The 20,890-nt window shown below is 71.1% G+C and overlaps 1 protein-coding gene across 1 annotated transcript in view; it reads right to left on the bottom strand.

Moving 5' to 3' along the window:
- ABCA13 (ATP binding cassette subfamily A member 13) overlaps positions 1-20,890 on the bottom strand; it is an 85,032-nt gene that overhangs the window by 25,210 nt on the left and 38,932 nt on the right. Inside the window, exons 20-32 of the mRNA XM_045828858.1 lie at positions 19,615-19,729; positions 18,802-19,131; positions 17,459-17,528; positions 16,460-16,591; positions 14,681-14,818; positions 13,612-13,780; positions 12,388-12,606; positions 9,840-10,036; positions 7,082-7,239; positions 6,759-6,989; positions 4,044-4,152; positions 1,395-1,617; positions 299-415 (exon numbers count right to left, since the gene is read on the bottom strand). Coding sequence (XP_045684814.1) covers positions 299-415; positions 1,395-1,617; positions 4,044-4,152; positions 6,759-6,989; positions 7,082-7,239; positions 9,840-10,036; positions 12,388-12,606; positions 13,612-13,780; positions 14,681-14,818; positions 16,460-16,591; positions 17,459-17,528; positions 18,802-19,131; positions 19,615-19,729 — 2,208 coding nt within the window. The remainder of the gene's footprint in view (positions 1-298; positions 416-1,394; positions 1,618-4,043; positions 4,153-6,758; positions 6,990-7,081; positions 7,240-9,839; positions 10,037-12,387; positions 12,607-13,611; positions 13,781-14,680; positions 14,819-16,459; positions 16,592-17,458; positions 17,529-18,801; positions 19,132-19,614; positions 19,730-20,890) is intronic.

The following is a 20,890-nucleotide window of genomic DNA, read 5'->3' as shown; positions in this document are numbered from 1 at the left end:
AAAACAGACGTTGCCGCCGGCTCCTCACACGCTCAAGCTCCCCCTGCAGGTGGGCCGCGGCCCGCACACGCCCCGGGTCCGACTGCACCCGGCGTCCGGCTCTGGGCTCTATCTCAGCACCTGGGCGCTGCCGACCACCGACCACTGACTACCGTGCGTGGTGATGACACAGACCCCGCGTGCACCGAGGGCGGGAGGGGACCCCGCGCGGCGAGCCCGCCCCCACGCGGAGGGCCCCTGCGGGAGCCTGAACCAGCACAGACGGCGGCGCCCGCCCAGCAAGGGCGACGGCACTTACGGGTCCGGGTCTGGGTCTCCGCCGGCGCAGAGCAGCCCCTCGGCCCCGAACGCCCGCAGCAGCACCTGGGCCAGCTCCCCGTCCTCGCTCCCGCCGCCGCCGCCGCTGCCACCGCTGCTGCCAGGAGACAAAGGACAGGCCGTGGGGCTGCAGGCACCGGCCGAGAGCACAGCCCGTGTGCGTGGGGGACCCGGACTGGCAGGGACGCCGAGACGCCCCTCAGAGGCGCGGTCCTGCCCCGCAGACGTGTGCTGGGTACACACACACGTGCACATGCGCCCGCACACACACACACACACACACGCCTTCGCAGCGAGCTGCTCTCCTCCTCTTCCCGCTTCCCGCTCCGATGCCGCCGGCCTCGGGCTCCCGCGCGGCTCTGACCGTGGGCTTCAGAGGCCGCACAGCGTCGCAACGAGCCGCCGCCCCGAGCTCTGTGCGGACACCCTGCTGGCGCCCGTGCTCCGGCCGGGTCGGGCTCTGGGTTCTGTGGCGCCCTCCCCCAGCGCCCCGCTCCCACGTCAGAGGAGCGAGACCCCAGCAGCAGCGTGAGGGCGTCCTGTGCGGGTCCCTCCGGTGGCGGGACTCGCACTGCTCTGAGCTCTGGCCCGGAGCCCGCAGGGGCCGGCCTCGCGCGGGGACAGGAAAGCCGGACGTCTCTCTGCAGGGGGCGTGCAGGCGCAGGCTGTGGCCCCGAGCAGCCGCGGGTGGGTGGCTCTGTGGAATGCACCGCCTACCTGCTTCTCTAAACCCCAAGAGTCTGGAGCAGACCCAGGCCCCTCCCCCCCGCCGCTCCAGCCGCGGGCCAGTGGGGGCCGGGCCCACTGCCCCTCAGCCAGTGTCACCACGTTCTCCCTCCCCCAGGGACCGGGTGGCCCTGGGGGCGGGAGTGGAGGCCAGGCCCGCCACGTTGGCCCTGAGCACCGGCCTGGCGGAGCCCGAGCTCCCCAGGGGCCCCCGTGCACGCAGATGTGCGGGTGACGAGAACACGCGTGTGCGGGGAGCTCTTACAAGCACCCATGCTGGGGTGGCACGTCCTCCATCTGACACGATTTCAAAGAGAAAGCAAAGGCCCCTCCCCAAAACAGTCTCTTACCTGAAAAAGGACGCTTCGGCCCCCTCGTGGTGGCCAGGGCTCAGCCGGAGGGGCGGGAACGCGACGGCCAGAGGCCGCACCATGAACAAGCCCATGGCCACGGCCACGAAGAGCACGGGCAGCAGCAGGTCCGCGAGCGTGCCGCCCCAGGCCCGGCGCGCGTGGCGCAGCCGCTGGGCCAGCAGGGCGGCCGCCTGGGCGAGGGTGCCGGCCGGGGCGCCGTCTGCGGGCGAGAGGGCCGAGCCCGAGTCACGCAGGAGCCGGCACCCCTGGTCCCGCGACCCCCCACCCACGGTCGGTGGCCCGGGGGCGGCTCCGAGCCCAGAGATGCTCTGCACGCTGGGGGCGGGGGGTCCCTGGAGAGCCCCGCACAGCAGGTCACGCTGGGGCGTCAGCGGCAAGACCGACTTCCAGGGTGGCCGGCGCCCGGGTTCCGAGGGCACGGCCGTGTGTCCCTTCCACGGCCGACAGGAGCCCGCCCCACGCCCGCCCCCACGCAGCGGTGGCCCGGAGCCCAGGCGCAGTGAGGCCCTGCGGCCGCGGGGAGCACATGTCAGGGGGGCTCGGCAAGTCTGCGGGGGGCGGCCCCACTCTCGGGGGGAAGATGAGTCCCCCCCCGCCTCCCCACCCGGGCTGGTCGGGCACGAAGGGGAAAAACAAAGGGCTGAGAGAGTGCACAGCCACGAATCAACACCAATCAAATATTCATGGCCAAACTCATAAACGTATTCACATGAATAATTTAACAGACACAATTAAAATGCTGAACCAAATTGTTATGAATTGTCTCGTTTGACTTACGAGTGCAATTACACTCAGGGATTCTGGTCGCAGCCACCACGAGGCGTCCCCGCGTGCCCCGACCGCGAGACCGCTCAGGGAACGTGGGCAGAGGTTCCCGTGTCGGCTGGGCGGCTCCCGCTGTCAAACACCAGTGCGGGGTGACTCAGCGCCGGCGGGAGGCGGCTCCGAACGCGAGGGCCCAGCGCCAGCCGCCGCACGCCAGCCCCACAGCCCCACAGCCCCCCAGCCCGGGCGCCTTCCAGGCGGAGACCAGCCCGAGCGGGAGACCAGCCAGCGGCGAGCACAGCGCGCACCCGGGAAACCGTCCACAGAACAGCCAGCAGCCCCGCCCACCAGCAGACCCCAGCCCAGCTCGGGCTCCGCCAGAGAGGACGTCCGACGAGACGGCCCGCCCCATCTCCCGGGACGCCACAGCGAGGCAGCGGAGGCGGCGGAGACGCCGCGGCGTCCGACCCGACCAGGGACGCGTGGAGCCAGCGAACACGGCCCGCGGGGAGCTGCGTTGACCTGCCCCGGGAACCAGTGCGGCTACACACGCACTGACGTGGGGACCCTCGCACCGCGTCGCAGGTGGACAGAGCAGCTTGAGACGGGGCGGGTCATCTTTTTAAGGGCGGGGCAGGGGCGACTGGCCGAAGAACACGCCTGGACGACCAAGGCCACGGACGGCCTGTGGGGACAGCTGGGGCGGCTGGGTGGAGGCCGGCAGGGGGGGAAACGGGGGCGACTGTCACAGCGCAGACGATGACACTCAGTAACAGGAAGCGAGGAGCGTCTGCAGGACTGGACACACCGAGTGGGGGAGGGACACTGTGTTTCAGCAGAACAGAAACTCCAGGGTTGACGCGTGCAGTGTGTGAGTGCGGGGACACACGCACACCAGACGAGCGGAGTGTGCCGCACAACCGCACACGCGCAGTGAGCGTGACTCACTGAATGCACTAGCGTTAAACTAGGAAAACTCGCATTTTGGCGTATGTCCTTTCAGGGAAAAGGTGTCTTTTACGCAGCAACTTCTGTGCTCTCGGCCACCTGACCGAGTGAGGGAGACCAGCGGGCCCAGCGGGTGCTGCGGGCCGGCGGGCTGGCCAGGTGCAGGGGCGGGGGTAAGGGGCGCAGCACAGGGGCCGTGCAGAGCGACGCGCCCGCCCCGCTGGACACCCCAGAGCGGAGTGCCCCCATGCACCTGGAGGCCCCCGGCCCCCTGTGCTGACCACCAGGGGTGCTGTAGACTCCAGGGGGTGGCACCGCCAGCCGAGCAGGCCCGTGGGTGGTGACCGCCGCCCCCGCCTGGGTCTGGAGGCGGTGACAGACGAGGGCGGCTGAGTGCGGGAGGGAGGTTCCCTTGTGCGCTTCTCAGCTGAGCCGCGAGCGGGAAAGCGCTTGAAAACAATCACGTCTGCTGTCAAAGGTCAGAAAGGGAACTGAACCGACACTGCTGGGCGGCGCACAGCTGGTCATCAGACCCCTGAGAAGACGGCCCACGTCACCACTTACGAGGAGAGCGTCCGCCGAAGCCACAGGGCCACCCACCCCGACACGCGCGTACGTGGCTGTGACCACAGAGACGGAAGCCCAGTGCGAGAAGCGCAAGACCGGGCGGCCGTCTTCGGCCTCCTGGCGTTGCAGACCGGGAGGCGGCCCGTGTGACAAGCCAAGTCTGGGCCCAGGACAGAGCGGTCGCGCCCGCACACGGTCGTTTGGGCCCGGCAGGGCGACACTCAGGGCCTCGAACCGCCCCGCCCCGCCCCCAGCCCCTTTCCCGCCGGGGGCGTGTCCTCACCGGGCGCGTCCCGCCCGCCCGCCCGCCCACCCGCAGACACGCAGCCAGCCCCCTGCACTCACCGTGGCGCCTGGGGCCCCGCCCCGGAGGCCCGCGGCTGCGCGACTCGGCCTCCGCCCCGGCGGCAGCCTCGGCTTGCTGTCCGGAGCCTTGCGAAAGCGCCAGGAACACCTGTTGGAGAACAAAACGCGAAGACGGTTCCACAGCCCAGGACGCTCCTGTCACGCTGCCCTTCTGGGCCCTGGCTGCCGCGGTCGGGGCGGTGCGCCCTTCCCTTGGGCGTCCGCGGGCTCCGCGGGGCTGCGAGGCCGGTTCCTGGCGGGCGGCGTGGGGCTGCTCACAGGACGTGTGGACCCGACCGTGACCCTGAGCGCGCGGGGGAGACGCGGGGTGCGGGGAGCCGGCGCTCCCCACGGTCTCGGCCCCCGCCCACCCCAAGTCCCCGGGTCCGGGGGATGGCGAGGCTCAGCCGGCCGCGTGCCGCGGGCGCCACCCCGTGGCGGCGGACCCTCACTGCAGGCACGCGCCCCGGAGGCCGCGAGAGGCTGGGGCTGTCCCACCGCGAGGAACCGGGAAGGGCCAGAACAGCAGGGAGGGCCTCCTTTCGCGCCAGCCCCTGCCTCCCGAGGTTGGCTTTTTGGTGGCGGGTGCCCGAGCCTCCGCTTCTGTTGGGGTGCAGCCTGGCAGGCACCTCGTGCCCACTGGGGGCGGGACAGACAGGCTCAGGCCCCAGGGGAGGAGGCGGCGAGACCCACCCCCGCCTGTGACGGGCCGCCGCGTGCCAGCCGGCGCGCCTCGGCGAGGACGCGGCAGGGGCCCCGCCGGGGCTGCGGGCGGGGACACGCGCGCCCAGAAGACAGGCGCTCCCGCGGGCCGACAGCCCCCCGGCCGGAAGGACGCGCGCGACCCGGACACCTGAAGGGCCCGCGAGGTCCGTCCGCACAGCTCCTCGTCCTCGCACCCGGCTCTCCTCTCGCGAGACCGCCAGGCCCTGCCCCCGGCCTGGGCTCGAGCTTCTCCCGTCCGAGACCCGCCCTCGACCCCCGAGTGCATGCGGGGGCGGGGGGGCACCCGAGCCCACACACCACCACCCCCCGCTGTCACCAGGCCCCTCCTGACAGAGACACAGGGGAGCCCACCGAACAGGCAGTGACCGGGGAAGAGGCGGCAGCCGCTGGGGCTGGCGACCAGGAGGAGATCCAGAGTCACTCCCTGGTGAGGACGGGAGGGGCGGGCCGTGGGGATCGCTGGGCCTCCGCTCGGGGGAGCTGTGCACCTGACCCGGCCCTAGGAGGGTCTGTGAGGCCCACCGCGGCCGCACGCCACTGGCAGCCCCACCCGGGGCTCAGACACGGTGCACGAGCGCCCCCACGCCCCAGGCGGCTGGGCTCCTGGCACACCCCCCACACACACACACACCCAGCACCCCCCAGGTCAACACCGGCCCTTGCCCCGGAGGAGACAGCGGAGATCGCGTCCTGAGGCTGGTGACGCCCATGGTCACGCCTCACAGCCACTCCCCGCGCCGGCCCGGCGAGCCCCGGCGAGGCGAGGGCAGAGCCGGCGCGCAGCGACTGCAGCCTCGCTGGCTGTGGTCGATACCAGGCAGGCGGTGGGAAAGTCGATACTCGCCGGGTAGAAAGGACAAAATTGGGTGAGATAGTTATTTTATAGACCACGCCACACAAAAGAAAGCTTTTTAAAGCACTTAATCTCTTTCCAATTTAGGATTTCTCGAACAGACCCAAATAGGCTGCGTTCTGCGCAGCTCAGGGCCCCCCTGGGGGTTGTCCTTCACGGGCCGACCTCTCCGTCAGCCCGTGCGCCTGCGGGGAACAGGGCGCGGGGGACCGCGACCGGCGGGCGTCTGTTCAGCGCCCGCTGCGTGCGTGCAGAGCGTGAGCCCACACGGCGCCGGGAACCCCTGCGAGACCCCGGAGCAGCGCAGGAAGCTCCACGGCGGCCGGGCAGCCGCTGCCGCGGCGGGCGAGGGGCTCCCGGGGGGACTCACGCGGGGACACACGCCGGGGCCAGCGTCTGCGGAGACGCCGGCTGCGCGGAAGGGCCACAGTGTGGACGGCAGGAGCGCCAGACCCCGTGTCTTCCGTGCGGGTGGCTCCCTGGCCCCACGCGCGTGTCGGCACCGACGGGAGTGGATTCCGCCTCGCGCAGCCTCACGAGCGAATGCCCCCCACGGGGCGCAGGGCACGGGGGACGGAGGCCTCTCCGAAAGCCACGTGGACGGGGAAGCAGAGCAGTGACGGACACCACGCCGGAAAGGAGAGGTCTCGGGGCGCAGCGGGAAGAGTTTCAGAGACCACCCCACGACGACGCGGCCCCCGAGACGTGAAAACACGGGGGGTCAGCGGTGCAGGGCGGCCTCGCGGCTGACGCCACAACGCACGCGGGGGGGACGGCGCGGCGACACCAGCAGGCCAGCCCCGGCGAGACCGCGGCTCTGCCGCCCGCACCGGGTCGGTCCCCACGCGGCCCCTCAGCCCCAGTGAGGACAGGCCACCCGCCGGCACCCGCTGCTGACAGCGGTGGCACATTGGGCGATTCCGGATCGGACACCGCCGTTCTCGCCCTTGAGGAGCCCCGGCCACCTGCCAGGTGCGTGAGTCCCGCCTGGTGCCCGTGCCTGACACCCGTCAGGGCCGGAGACGAATGGGAACGCAGGAGTCTGCACCCCTCCCCACGCCGCACCCACAGCCCGGCCCCAGTGGACGGTGACGACGCACCAGCGACAAAGCCGCTGGAGCCCCGGAGCCCCGTACCTCCTCCAGCGTGGGGTCCGAGAGCCCGCAGCCCGTGAGGCCCAGGCGGTGCTGGTGCTGCTCCAGGGCCTGGAAGAGCCCCGTGAGGCCGGCGTGGTTGGCGTCCGGGGGGACGGCGTAGCTCAGCTCGCGCCCACGGCTGTGTCGGAGGCGCGCCCGCGGGACGTAGGTCTGCACCAGGGACGTGGCGCACGCAGTGTGCTCCCGCTCGTCCGCCTCCGGGACGGAGGGCTGTCCAAACAAACCCAAGACCGGCAGCGGGTGTGAGTCCAGGCCACCATCTCCCCGGCCCCCACAGGGAGACACCCCCCGCCGAGGATCACCTGTCTCGTGAGCGTCAGGCGCAGGCCCCTGCCGCAGGCCTGGGCCAGGCAGAGGGGGGGCCCGCAGCCCCGCAGCCGGCCCTGCTGCAGCAGGGCCACGCGGTCGCTGAGGGCCTCCGCCTCGTCCAGGTGGTGGGTCGTGAAGATGATCGTCCGGCCTGTGTCCCGAGAAGGGGGCGTCAGCACTGGCGTGGGGAAGGCCCGGGGGACCCTCCAGCGGTCCTTCAGCGGGCGCCCGGGAGGCGAAGCAAAGGTCGCCGCCGACTTCAGAGCACAGACACCGGAGCCCTGCCCTCGGGGCTGACGCAGCTTCTGCCGCCCCACCTCGCTCGGACCCGGGGTGCCCCGACACGCGCAGAGGGTGAAACCGAGGCACCTGGCTCGAGCCCTGGGTCCTCCACCCGCTCTCTGGGACCCAGTCCACGGAGCAGATGCCCCGGGGGCAGCCCTGTGTGCCCCGACACTTGGGTGCCCTCGCCACCTGCAGGCCACAGCCTCGGGGTCACACGAGGAGGGTCTTCTCCGGGCGCGGCTGTCACACAAGAAGACGGGGCGGTGCTGAGCTACGTGACAGCAGGAGGTGGCGGTGGCACATGGGAGGGCCTTGAGGACCGGGGGGGGGGGGTGCCGCTGTAGGACCCACTCGTCCCGCGTGGTGGGGGGCAGTGGGCGTGGGCGCAGAGCACGCTCTGGGGGGTGGCCAGGGCGGGGCCGCCCCAGGGAGACGCCCCCTGGGCCTGGCAGAAGCCACGTCCCCCTCGAGGGTCCTCTGGGAATTCCGCCACCACGTCAGGTCTCACTGCCTTGGCGGGGGGGGGGGGGGTTGTGGGGGGTGGCGGGACCCGCCTCAGGAGGACAAGGCCGGACGCCGGAGGGTGTTTGCGTGAAGCTCAGGGCCTCTACGCAGAGGGCCTCGTGACGGCGGCCACCGTGATCCCCACTGGCCAGCCGACGGAGAGCCCGGGCCCTCAGACACAGAAGGGACCTCACCTGGAACGGGAATCTCCGCGGGCGGAGCCCGTCTGTGACCCCACTCGAGTTTGTGTGTTTAAGGGAGAGAGAGGCGAGGAGACCAGGCGCGTCTAAACCGAGAGCCCGGGTGGGGCCGGGGGCAGCCGGCGGGGCCCGGGGACCCCCCAGCCCCAGACGCCCCGGAGACCTCGGCCGCCTCTCCTGCACACGCCCTTCCGGGCTGGAGCGGCACGGCCCCGCCCTGGCCCCGGGGCCGCGGGTGTGCACTGCGACCGTGCTGCCCGCTGTCCGGGCGACACCTGCCCAGAGGCACGAGCCGCCAGAAGGGAGGCCCCAGCTGGGGTCTCGACCCCCGAGGAGCGTGGACACTGCTCTCGGGTTCGTCCAGCACGGCTTCCACCAGACGTGGGGGGCGTGGGAGGACGCGGGTCCCCGCGGGCCCCGCCGCCCTGCGCCTCCGCACAGCCCGCGCCCTCTCCCGGAACCACCCGCAGCGGGCAGGGCGCCTGTGCCACCCGCAGGGGGGACCGAAGCCGGAGGAGCTGGTTTCCCTGCGCCCGGCCTGCGCCCTCAGGCGCCCGCCCGCCTGGGAGAGGAAGCTCCACCCACACGGCACCGGCAGAAGCACACCCACGTCTCCGGGCGGGCTGAGCCGTGCACAGGCGGCCCCACGGAGACGCCCCGCCCACGCAGCGGGGACGTGGGCCCCACTTCTCAGAGCAGGTGCGGGCGCCGGTCCCGGGACCGCCACGTGCTCTCACTCTCGACGACCCTCTCCCTCCGCGAGCTGCTTCTCCGAGGGGCTCCCACCGGGGACCCCGCACCTCGGCCGCGCCGGGCGTCTCCAAGGGCGCCTCCAGGCCAGCGTCCGCGCCGACCCGCCCGGACGGCGGGGAAGGGCTCGCCCGCCGCAGCAGCAGGACGCGCACGAAGCCGCCCGCCCACCACCCCTGAAGTCCGGGGACAGGAGGGTGGCCCCTTCCTGTCCCTCCTGCGTCCTCCTCCCCCTCCTGCCCCAGCTCCTGCGCGGCTTCCAGCGACAGACGGGCAGCCTCCCCCAGCCCCGGGAGGGAATCTGAGGAGCCAGTCCTCTGGGAGCCACCAGGGGGCAGGGGCTTCCTTCTGGTCCTCTCTCTTGCCGACCCCGATCCCCCAGCCAGGGCAGCTTCCGGTCGAGTGGGGAGGAGGTTCTGGACCCAAGAGGCAGGAGAGCACCGCACGCCGCCTTACGCGGCTCTGCAGTGCCCCCCGGTGGAGCAGTGCGGAGCTGCGCACCAGGCCCGGCGTGTGTTTCCAGACCGGGGTGTCTGCGTGAGACCTGCACCTCGCGGCCAGCATCCCGCCGGCTGGCCGCTGCCGCCCGAGGCCCGGCGGGAGGACACTGCAGTGCAGTGAGCAGTGACGGCCCCCCGGCCCCCGGCCCCCCGCGCATGAACCCCCGTGGCTGGCGCCCCCTCTGCACCTCGGCCTGCCCCTGGAGGAGAGGAGGGCCTGGCCCAGGGTGGCATCGGAACGCCCCTTGGGACACCCTGGGCTTCCACAGCGACTGACCGGGTGGACGGTCACTGTCGACCGGGCCACGTGCAACAAGCGTGGACACCGCCCCTGCCGGCACCGGGGCAGACGGGCCCCGAGCGGCGAGTCCTCCCGCTGCAGACGCCGCGCCCGACACACCCCCGCCACAGCCCCGGGGAGAACCCCTCTCGGACAAGGTCATGTGTCCGTTCCCACTCGGGCTTCCCCCGCCGCCCCCCGCGGCAGGACGCTGGGCCAGAGCCGTGCCCACCTTGCCGGTGCCTGAGGAGGAAGTCCCAGATGCCGCGCCGGGAGCAGGGGTCCACCCCGCTGGTGGGCTCGTCCAGAACCACGGTCCTCGGCCCGCCGAGCACAGCGGCGCCAATGGAGAGCTTCCGCCTCAGGCCCCCCGAGAGGGCGCGGGCCTGCTGGTGCCGGTGCTGCTCCAGGCCCACGTCCCGCAGGGTTCTGGAACGAGAGCCGGCCCGTGCTCGTCCGGGCCCCTCCGAGTGCCGCGCGGTGGGGGCCTCCCCTCCGTGAGATGGCCGCCCGGGACCAGGGGCTTTGTGAGCCCGGGGGCAGGCGGGAGGCCTGCAGCCACCCCCACCTCGAGGTCTGAGGGGACCCGGCCACCGCTGCGCACCCTGCCGGCGGGGCCACCACACGCTGGGGTTCGGAAAGCCCACAGGCGCGCCCCTCGCTGGAGCCCGCTTGTCGCGGACTCCCCGCTGCCCCAGCCCTGGCGTCCCGGCGGAGGCGGTGGTGGCCCGGGAAGCCCGGAGGGGAAGGCGGGGCCCAGCTGCAGCAGCCGGACCCCGTCAGCCCCGCCCTGACCGCAAAGCTGTGCTCAGTGCAAACGGCCAGCTGCCGAGACCGCCCGGCTCTCCGGCGCCGAGGGCCCCACACCCCAGGCGCCCAGCAGGGAGCAAGCCCCCACCTCAAGCGCCACTCCTCCGCGGTCCCCCCCTTCTCTCACACAGGATGGCCCGCCCCCTCCATGGGGGGGCCGTCCACTCTGCCCCGCCCCGCCCCTGCTCCCCCCCCCCCCCCCAGCTCAGGCCTCCCGCAGGGCTGAGAACGCACTCCCGTGCTGCCTTCCCTGAAGCCGTCTGAGCACGGGACCTGGAGGGCCCCCCCCTGCCCCCCGCTGAGCTCCCGCTTGCCCGCCGGCACTCAACGGGCCGGAACTGGATGCGCGCCCCAGAAAGTTCCAGAAGCCCAGACGAGGACTTGGGCAAAACTCAAAGACTGGCCACATGCGTGCGGAGTCGAGGCCCCACGTCTGTCCCGTGGCGAGCGGGCTCCCGCCCGGGCCCAGGGAGGGCTTCCCCCACCGCCCCGCCCCGGCACTCGGCCACCGGGCAGGTCTCGGCCCGGGCGCCCCACTGCTGACGACACCCCACCTGGGCAGGTGGTCGGGGACCCGGCGTCAGGCCCCGCCACGAGGACCTCGCTGCCCCCAGATGGAAGTGGCTCTGACGGAACGCGGGCCGGGGCCGGGACCGTGTCTGCTGGGGGCGACGCAGGCTGTGCCCCGCCGGTCGCCCCTTGGAGACTGGTGCCGCTTCTCAGAGCGACGGCGCGGCCACCGAGCACAGTCAGCACCCGCCCGGCGACCCGCATGTCTGCCGCCACGGGCACGGGGGAGACGAGGCGGCGGGGGCCGGGGGCCTGGGGGGGCAGGGGCAGCTCTGTGGGGGGGTGACAGGCGGCGGCGGGAATGCACAGCAGAGGGGGCGGAGCGGCTGCGTGGAGGGCAGGGTCTCGCGGTGCAGCACTGTTTGAGAGGCGTCGCTGGGTCTCCGGGAACAGGACCCAGGTGCGCGAAGGGAGTGGCACCTTGAAGACTCGTCCCCGTCCTCACCGTGGGGCTGGCGGCACAGGCGGAGTTCCGCCACTGAGGGCAGAGCGCCCACCACCCGCACACTACCACCCCCCCCCCCCGGGCTCAGGGCAGGCCCGTCCCCACGACAAAACCCACGGGCAGGGTCCAGCGCAGCAAACAGCGGGAGCGGGAGGGCTTGTGCCCCCCACCCCCACCCCAGGGGTGTGCACACCGCTCACGCGCCGCCCTGGGGCGAGGAGAGCAGCAGTGCTGGCACAGGACCCAGGCTCCCCACCCCCACCCCCACCCCCGCCTCCTCTGTGCCACCCCCACCCCCCGGCCCACCCTCCCCGCTCGTCTCCCGGAAACGCCACTTGGCCTCATCACCGGCGACCTCCGCTGCCCCTCGTCCCCCTGCTCTAAGCTCCTTCCTGTCCCCAGTGAGACGGAGACTCGCATCCCCTCCCGCCCCCCCCAGTCAGCTCCTCCTCCCGCCCACGCCCCCCCCACCCCTGCCTCTGGGACACACCCCCAGCCCGGACATCGCCCCCCGCCCCTCGCTCCCAGGGGCAGGTCTGCAGCCGCCCTGGCAGCGGTCTCTGCTCTGGTCACAGGCGCGCGTCCTGGTCCCGGCCAGGTCCCCCTCCTGCAGGACGGCGCCCCCACCCCTCGGCTCCTCACTCCCAGCCCCCGCCCCCCCAACCCCCGCCACACGACTCATTTCAGGGCTCCCACCTGCACCCGCATTCCCAGGCACCCTTCTGCCAGCAGCCCCCGCCTCCTGCCCACCAGAGCGCGCCTGCCCCCACCTCAAGGGCAGGTCGAGGGCCCAGCCCCCGGGGGCCTGTCCGGCGACCCCGGGGTGGCAGGCAGTGTCGCGAGTCCACAGCAGAGACCCATGCGCTCACTTTCCTTCCCACAGTCAAGGCTCTGACAGGCATCCCCTCGTCCAGACGGGCAGGACAGGGCACCGAGGGAGGGGACTGGCACTCACGCGTCCACGTGCCGCTGCCGCTCCGCCGCGGCCCACTGCGGCGACCTGAGGGACGCGAAGAGCAGCAGGTGCTCCCGGACGGTGAGGCGGTCGAGCAGGACGTCCCGCTGAGGACACACCCCCAGCTCCCTCCTGACCGCGGGCAGGTCCGTCTGCAGGTCCCGGCCATCGACGAGGATGGTGCCAGAGGTGGGGGCCTGCAGCCCCGTCAGCATGGACCTGCAGCAGGGGCAGCGGGTCAGCGGGGACAGCGCCGCCACACAGCGCCCTGCTCTCCATCGGGGGTCGGGGCGGGGGGTCGGCGGGGGGCAGGAGCCCAGCGGCGTTGGCCCAACCTCAGCGACGCGGGCTCGGGGCGCGTTCCCACCCCTGGGACACGCGGGGGCCGCAGGGCAGCGCGGCTGCACCGCGGTCTGAGACCGCGAGAATGCCGCGCTCACGGACGCCGGAGCCACCCAGGCCCGAGGGGGGGGGGGGCTGCCGCGTTTCCCCCTCCGTCTGTCCTTCTGTCCTCGCCGCGAGCCTCCCGGCGCTGCGTGTGCGTACAGAAGGGAGGGCCGTTCTCGCTTTCCAGCGCAGCCCGCTGCGGGGCCGCTCAGCCGGGCCGCCGCAGAACAAAGGCAGCAGGCGCTGCCACAGGTGAGCCCCACGGCCACCCGAGGGCCGGCCTTCACAGGCCTGTCTCCCGGGGCAGCGGGGGCTGCCCCCCGGGGGCCCGGGCTCCCTGGTTCCCTGGCATCGCGGGACTGGACTCTCTCACTGAACTGGGAGCCTTTGGGTCCTGAACCAGACACTCAAACCTTAAAGCACAGGCAACCCCACAACACCGGGGCTCGAGGAAAAACCGAGTCAGTGCTCAGAACAGCACAGACGTCGTTCTGAATCTCATCCTCCCGCAGAAATGCGGGCACAACTAAACGTGGGGGGGAAACGGGAAAGGTCGTAAGACTTCCAAAGGTTAAGGCGACAGCAGGTGAGTTATTCGTAGGGATAAAGGAGTTCTGAAGGTTTCTGAAACCCACCTGACTGCCCCCCACCACGCCGGCTCCAGACCCGCAGGGGACGGCCACTGAGGCCGCGAGAGCGTGGCCTGAGCCTGGGTTCCCTCCTGCCTCTGAGCGGCCGGCGCCGGAGCAGAAAGGGATCCCCCCACGGCCCCCCACCCCCACCCCCGGTCTCCGGGGGAAACTGCGCTGAGGGCGGGGCCCCAGGAAGGGGACGCACAGCACGGTGGTCTTCCCGGCGCCGTTGGTGCCCAGCAGGGCCGTGACCTGGTCTCTGTGGAAGGTGAGGGTCAGGTCGCGCACGGCCGCCTGGCGGGGCTGGTACTCCTTGGTCACCGACACCAGGGTGACGCCTGGGGCGCGCTCCTCTCCGGGTGGCGGGGGCGAGCCTGGAGGGAGACACGAGTGCCCGGGAGAGGACGTGCTCACGCCCCGAGTCGTCCTCGGGCGGGAGGACGGGGGAGGGCCCTGACCGCGGTGCACCGGGCCCCCCGCCCGACTTTGTCTGCAGGGGCTCACTCGGGGCAGGAGCCTGGTCGGACTGGCTCTCAGCGACCAGAGCAAACTCCCAGGCGTCCTACCCTGGACAGCGGCCCCGAGATGGCACACGCAGGAGCCGGCGGGTCAGCGGTCGCGGCCACACTGCAGCAGCTGCCGCACCCTTCGGATGGCACCTGACGGCTGCACCCACACCCGGGCAGCGCGTGCAGGCTCTCCAGGAGAACCACCGGCCCCAGACGCCACCGCGCCCCGCCTGAGCGAGGCCTTCCTGGCACCATCCGGCACAGTGCAAAAGTGGCGGGCCCCTTCCTGCAGGCAGGCCGCCTGTCCCAGAACCCTCCCTGCCTCACCCCCCACCCTCCCCCCCCACCCCCCACCCCCGAGCCCCGAGCCCAGACACACTCTTCCCCACGACCTGCCCCCTTTCTCCCCGAGCTCACCGTGGGACGGCCCCGTCGGCCCTGGGAGGGGCCCTGCTGCTGAGGACTGGGCGGGAGCCCCAGCGCCTGGCCCTCCTCTGGCCGCAGGGCTCCACACACCCTTCCTCTCAGGACGACCCTCGGCCTCGAGGTTCCGGGTGTGAGCCGGACCCGCCCACCGCGTGCACGGCCTGCACCGCCCCAGGGGGCTCTCACCACTTGGCCCCGCCCGTCGCCCTGCTCCCGAGCCCACGGTGGCCCGTGCAGGGCCGGGAGACACGCACAAGGTCACGAAGGCGCAGCCAGAGGAAACCCGGGGCCGAGCCCGGCGGAGAGCAGGCCCTGTCCCAGCTGCGGCTCCTCACGAACCTGCAGGGTCCGAGTCCGCGCAGGGCAGGGGCCGGCCAGAACACAGGCCACGCAGCCCCTGGGCCGCCACGCCGCAGGCGCTCCTCCAGTGGGCCGCGGTGAACGGGAAGTACCACGGCTTCCTGACGCCGAAGGTTCCTGGAAAACAGGACAGCGGCCAGCTCAGGCCAGCTTCTCCTCTCCTCTTCTCTTCTTCTTTCTCTTCTCTGCAGCCTCTCCGAGGACATTTTTTCGTTGCTTTTCAAGAGAGAGGAAGAGAGAGAGAGAACCGATGCGAGGGAGGAGCCTTGACGGGCCGCCTCCCATACACGCCCGACCAGGGACCGAGCCCACGACCTAGGCTCCCGCCCTGCGCCGGGATCGAACCCACGACCTTTCGGTGCACACGAGGACACTGCAGCCGCCCGAGCCGCCTGGCCAGGGCGGCCCAGCTTCTTCTCCGCGCAGCAGCGGACCCTGGGGCGGGACGGCCGGCCAACGAGCACGCAGTCTCCGCCGCGTCAGCGGGCTCCACGCACACCCCGCCCACGGCCCAAGGACGGACGGGGACAACCTGGGCCCCCCCACCGCACTCCCAAGGGGGCCTCCGAGCAAGCGCTCAGAGACGGGCAGGGTCGGCTGGCACCGAGAGCAGCCTGGGCAGGCGCCGGGCACTCCCCGAGCGCAGCCCCCCGCCCTGCCCCTGTCCCTGACGTTCGCAGGGACCACCAGGCGCAGGCCGTGGCCAGGAAGGACTTGACCGACCGCAGGCCCATGGAGCAGGGTGGTCTGACCCCTCGTCCGCCTCCTGCCGGCGTCCAGCCCCCTTTATCGCACAGACACACAGACACCACCTCCGCCACTCTGGGCGCAGCCGCAGTGACTTCCCTGCCGCTCCTTCTGCCCCCCAGCGGGACAGAGCCCAGGTCCCTCACGTCTGGTCGGGAGCAGCACTGCCCAGATTGGGTTCTTCAACCAACACCAGGCCAGTCTGCTCCCCAAACACGCCTCCCCCGCTATGTAGCTGTGTGCCCCCCAAACACATGTCTCTTCTTCTTTCATTACATGGGCTAGCATTTTAAAAAAACAAAAATGTAAAATATATAGTCAATTCTTCCAGCTTCATTAAGTTACAGGAAAAGTGCATGATTAAAGCAGAAACGAGAAACAGAGGAAAACGTTGCATAAATCCATAAAAACACAATTTTTTAAACTATTAAGAGATGTGTTCTAAAAATTAGATTTGAGAACTTTGTCATTTTGTTTAGTTTTTATAAGTTTGACTTAAACTCTTATACTGGAAAACACTACCGATTTCTGTTATTCGTGTCTTTGGTTCTAGGAAGGCATTCCCTGTCTTTAAAAATTACACTTGCCCTCCTCACTCCTTACCTGCTGTGACACCTACTTCTGACGAACGTACGAGCAAGTCTAACCCGCTCTCCCTGAGAGACGGTGGACGAGTGCGCCCTCTCCCACTGACCAGAAGTGCACACGGCACCGCGAGGAAACGCCCGTCTACGGGGGGCTGGTCACCGCCCGTCCTCCAGGGGGCCCACCCGTCCCCGCAGGAGGCCCTCAGGGTGCTAACCCCAGCCCGCTCGCAGCACGGCGCCGGCTCAGCAGCAGCCACCACCCGCTGCCGTCACGTCCACTGACTGTCGGACACCATCGCTGACCGGCTCATCTGCCGGGGCCTCTCTCGCTCCCACGGGCACCGCGGTGTGGCGCGACGGCACGCGAGTGTGCGCACCGGTTTTCCAGCCTGTCCTCCCAGCTCGCGAACCGTGGGACTCTCACCGGGAATCAGGCTGCTCAGGTACCACCCACAGAGCAGGTAGAGGCCCGAGTCCAGCAGCAGCACCCAGCACACCGCGCCGAAGGCCATGCCCACCGGCTCCGGGGACTGCTCCACATTGCCCCACTGGACCCCTGCAGGGAGGGAGGGGGGAGGGGGGAGGGGGCCGAGTCAGAGCGAGTGGGGCAGGGGGGCTGGTCAGTCAGCCGACGGCAGCGAGAGCCAGAGGCAGGCCGAGGCCGCGGGCCCGGGTCCTCGGAGGGGCGTCCGCGCGTCAGCCTGGCCCTGGACTCGATGCGGCGGGCAGAGCGACCGTCAGCACCGCAGTATCTCATGCTCAAGTGTTTAGAGCGTGCTTTACTTGGTGTAGAGAAAACAACCGTGTTATAAAAACAAGAAGGCTGGGAAGAAAGAGGAGCTGGGAAAGTGGGCTGAGGTGCTGCAGACGTGTTCCAGTGGGCAATGCCCCGCACACGGGACACGTGTGCACCCGGAGACGGGTTCCAGTGGGCAATGCCCTGCACATGGGACACACGTGTGCACCCGGAGACGGGTTCCAGTGGGCAATGCCCTGCACATGGGACACATGTGCACCCGGAGACAGGTTCCAGTGGGCAATGCCCCGCACACGGGACACACGTGTGCACCCACAGACATGTTCCAGTGGGCAATGCCCCGCACACAGGACACATGTGTACACCAGTTGTGGGACGAGTGTGGAGGGTCACTAAGTCACCGCGGGCGCCGTGGTATCACGAGGACCAGCTGGCGGGCTGACCCAGATGGCGGCTGACCCACGGGCGCACGGCTATTCCTGACTGTGCCCAAAACCAGGGCGACCGGATGCGGGTGGCGGCCCGTCGGCCACGCCCGACACCAGGTCTCGACCCAAAGGCTCGGCTCTGCGAGGAAGACTCTCCACTGCCCCACCTGCCACGGGGCGGCACGTTCCCAAACGCCCGAGCCACCGAGAGTCGCTGCTGGAAGGCGCGCCCCCTCACCTGCCTCCTGCCCTTCCAGGAAGGTGATGAGGAACACGCCCTGCCCAAAGGCCGTGGTGGAGAAGAGGCACTGGGGGGAGGAACAGCAGAGACAGCGGTTAGTGTGCCACGGGCCGCAGGCCCACGGCGCCGCCTCCGAACCTCCCCGCGGAGGAGGGGGCGGTGGCAGCGTCTGCACGGGAGCGCGGCAGCAGCAGCTGGCAGTGCCCCAGGTTAAAAGGAACTCTCTCTCCTTGAGGGGCCCCGAGGGAACCTGTTCCACTTCCAGGGTCGAGGCCCCCACCCCCCTCAGGGAGAAGTCACGGGACGCGTCTCCTGTTGAACGCACAGCGTGCCGGAGCTGGCCGCTGTCCCCCTGGCGCACGAGAAAGGAGAGGAGACCCTGCGGGGTGAGGCCCCAAGGGCGGTCCTCGCCCCTCTCCCTGTGCGGACGCCCGTCTGCGGCCCCAGACGGCCAGGGGCTCCACTTTCCCTGAAATGCAGGACGGGCTCTGGCCCAGAAGCTGGCCACACGAGGGGCACGAATCGCTGGACGAACAGCTGATGGGCCAGGACCGCCCCCCCCCAGCCCCGTGGACCTGAGCGTGCCCACAGTGCCGGTGGGAAGCCTGGGCCGAGGGTGTCCTGGCGCTGGAGGAAAGGACCCGGCTCCCCCAGCGCTGTTTCACCCTATGGCTCCCGACCAGCCGAGAGGGGGCCCGTCCCAACGAGGGAGGGCGCAGCAGCCCCCCCCCCCGCCCCCCAGAAGCTCGCCCGACCCCGGGCAGCAGCGAGCCGGCGCCTGCGGCTCGGCCGGGCTCCTCTCGCCAGCATCCTGCCCCCAACACCCTGGCGCTGCGCCGTTCCTGCTCCGCGGCCAGCATGCACGGCCAGGCCAGGGTCGAACAGGAGCCCCGTCCTCCCCCAGGGTCGAGCGCGGACCTGAGCCGCTCTGACGCTGTCTCGGGAGGTGCTGCACCTTCGATGGGTGAGCGACTCCCACGGACAGGTTTTCCCACTTAAGGTGGCGTGATTCATGGCACTTCAAGCAAAGTGCTTATCTGTCTGCTCCTGGAATAGCCACGGAAACCCGTTTCTCCCCACGCGTGAAGCCAAGAGAAGGAAGTCCTAGGCCCTCCAGTCGACGCCAGCAACTGTCCTGAGAGCCCCCGCCAGACGCACCGCTCACGCGAGCACGGCCCGAGCCCTGGGCCGCCCACCCGCCGGCCCGCTCCTGCGGCAGCGGCAGGGAGGGCCGTGCAGCCCACGCCGCGTGACGGGAGCCGCACGCTGCCAGGGGCGGGCAGCAGCTCTGCCTGCTCTGCCTGCCCTGCCCTGGAGACTCCCGCCCGGCGGCCGCCTACCAGACAGGCCTGTGCCGCGGCGCCCAGCCGGCCACGCAGCACCAGCAGGACGACGTAGGGCAGGAAGCTGGTCACGTAGAGCAGGCTGCTGCAGAGGGCGGCCGTGCTCGCCCGGCGGAAGAGCGCGCTCAGCAGGTAGCTCAGCGCGGTGACCGACACCCCGAAGTCCAGGAGGAAGAGGAAGACCAGGAGGGCGTCGCTGTGCGCGAAGATGCCGCTGGCCTTCAGGGCGACCGCCAGGACGGCGCTGCCGACCGCCGCCACCGCCACGTTCTCCAGGAACCAGGCCAGGAAGTGGGTGCCAGGGTGCACCCCCATCATGCTCAGGTACTGTGGGGGAGGGGCGGGAGCGCCCTGTTAGCCCGGGGGGCAGGGGGGTTGTGCTCCCGGACAAGCGGACAAGCTCCCGGCCCCCACCCCGCACTCCTCGGGGCAGCAAGCCCCACGGGAGCGGATGACCTGAGCCTGCCGCCTCCCGGCCTCACTCTCCCGCAGGCTAAAGGGGGAGGCAGGTTTTTCCAGAAGCTTCCGCAGACTTTCTCTCTGAACGGCAGTGTGGACAGTCTGCGCGTTAACGGTGTCAGGGCGACAGCACACAGGCTGCGCTTGCAGAGCCCCAGCCGAAAGTCGTGACGGCGGCCGCCGTGTGTCTCTGGGGGCTTCCTCCCGTCGCCATCACCGTCTCGTGCGGGAGGACGAGCCTGCTCTCGGCCCAGCGGGTGTCACACCCCCCAGCGACTCCCCCCGCCCCGGACAGCCCAGCAGGGGACGGCAGAGGAGGCCCCGTCCAGGGCGAGCTCCAGGGCTACTCACCCCGTCCAGCTGGATCTCCCTCTCGCGCACCAGCTGCCGGACCGTGCTGGCCACGGACACCACCCAGGCCAGCATCAGGATCAGCGGGAAGAAGAAGCCCACCTTGCTCAGGAACCTGGGGCACAAGCCAGGGCACGCCTGAGGGCCGCCCCGGTGGCCCCGCTCCGAGTCGGCCGCGGTCAGCCTCGCGAGGCCCTCACGGGCGGGGAGCGCTGCCAGGGCCCCGCCACAGCACGGGGCCGCCCCCGCAGGCCGGGGGCTGGGCAGGGCGGGACGCTCTCTGGGCCCAGGTCACCGCCCCTGCAGACGCCCCAGGTCCCTTGGGCACACCGCCCCCGTGGTCTCCGGCACCCCCCTCGGCAGAGCACCCCCATGGGGATGGCCCCTTGCACACACAGGGCGTGCGACGCAGGCAGGGAGCACGCCGGAAGGTCCTGCACTGAGGGGGCGGGGGGGGGACACTAACGACAGAGACAGACAGAGCGTGGCCCGCACAGAAATGGCTTTGCCAGCGGTGGGGACGGATGCTGCTTCCCACGGGGCGGCTGGCCAGGCGCCCGGGGCAGGCAGGGCAGCTCAGGAGAGGGACCACTTCCCTGCCTTTGACACCGGGGGGGCCTGACCGACCGGCACCCGCTCCCCGGCCAGGACGGCGCCCACGGCCTCTGCCGCGCTCGCATGAGCACAGGAAGGGCAGGGACCTTCAACACGAGGTTTCTCCACCCACCCCCAGGCCGTGTCGCCACGGGATTAAGCATGTCAGGCCCCCCCATCAGCGAGCCAGGGCGGGGGCAGGGAGGAGCACCCCGGGGCTCGGAGCTCCGAGGGTAAACAGAAACCTCAGCCGAGAACAAGGCTGTGGCCACACAGAGAGGCAGGGCGTCCCGTGCGACCCCGGAGACAGTCCAGGAAAAGAAGCGACGAAGATGTGCATGTGGGGAGGCCCCCTCGCCGTCCGGTGTGCGTCCTGCCGGGGTGTTTTCAGGGATGGGAGCCTGACCCCTGAGTGTGAGTTCCCGTCGGCCCTCCGCTCTGGGCTCCCCCAGCGCCGACCAGACCCGGGCGCCACGCGCTCAGAGCTGCCCCTCACCCCCGCGCAGCCCCGCCCAACAGCCCCCCCCCCCCCCCGGGCGGACTGATGGCGCCCAGACGCCCTGAGGGAAGCCCCAGGCGACCTGCAGAGAAGCACCCTCTGGAACCTTCCGCGGCGCTGCTGCTGCTGCTTTCTCGGCCTGAAACCCTCCCCTCGACGCCGCCCTGCTCCCCTGAGCGACGT

The sequence above is a fragment of the Phyllostomus hastatus genome, unplaced genomic scaffold (genome assembly GCF_019186645.2).
Source record: "Phyllostomus hastatus isolate PE091 unplaced genomic scaffold, TTU_PhHast_1.1 phas_scaffold_78, whole genome shotgun sequence".
NCBI classification, from domain to species: domain Eukaryota; kingdom Metazoa; phylum Chordata; class Mammalia; order Chiroptera; family Phyllostomidae; genus Phyllostomus; species Phyllostomus hastatus.
This window is presented reverse-complemented; position numbering and strand designations above follow the sequence as displayed.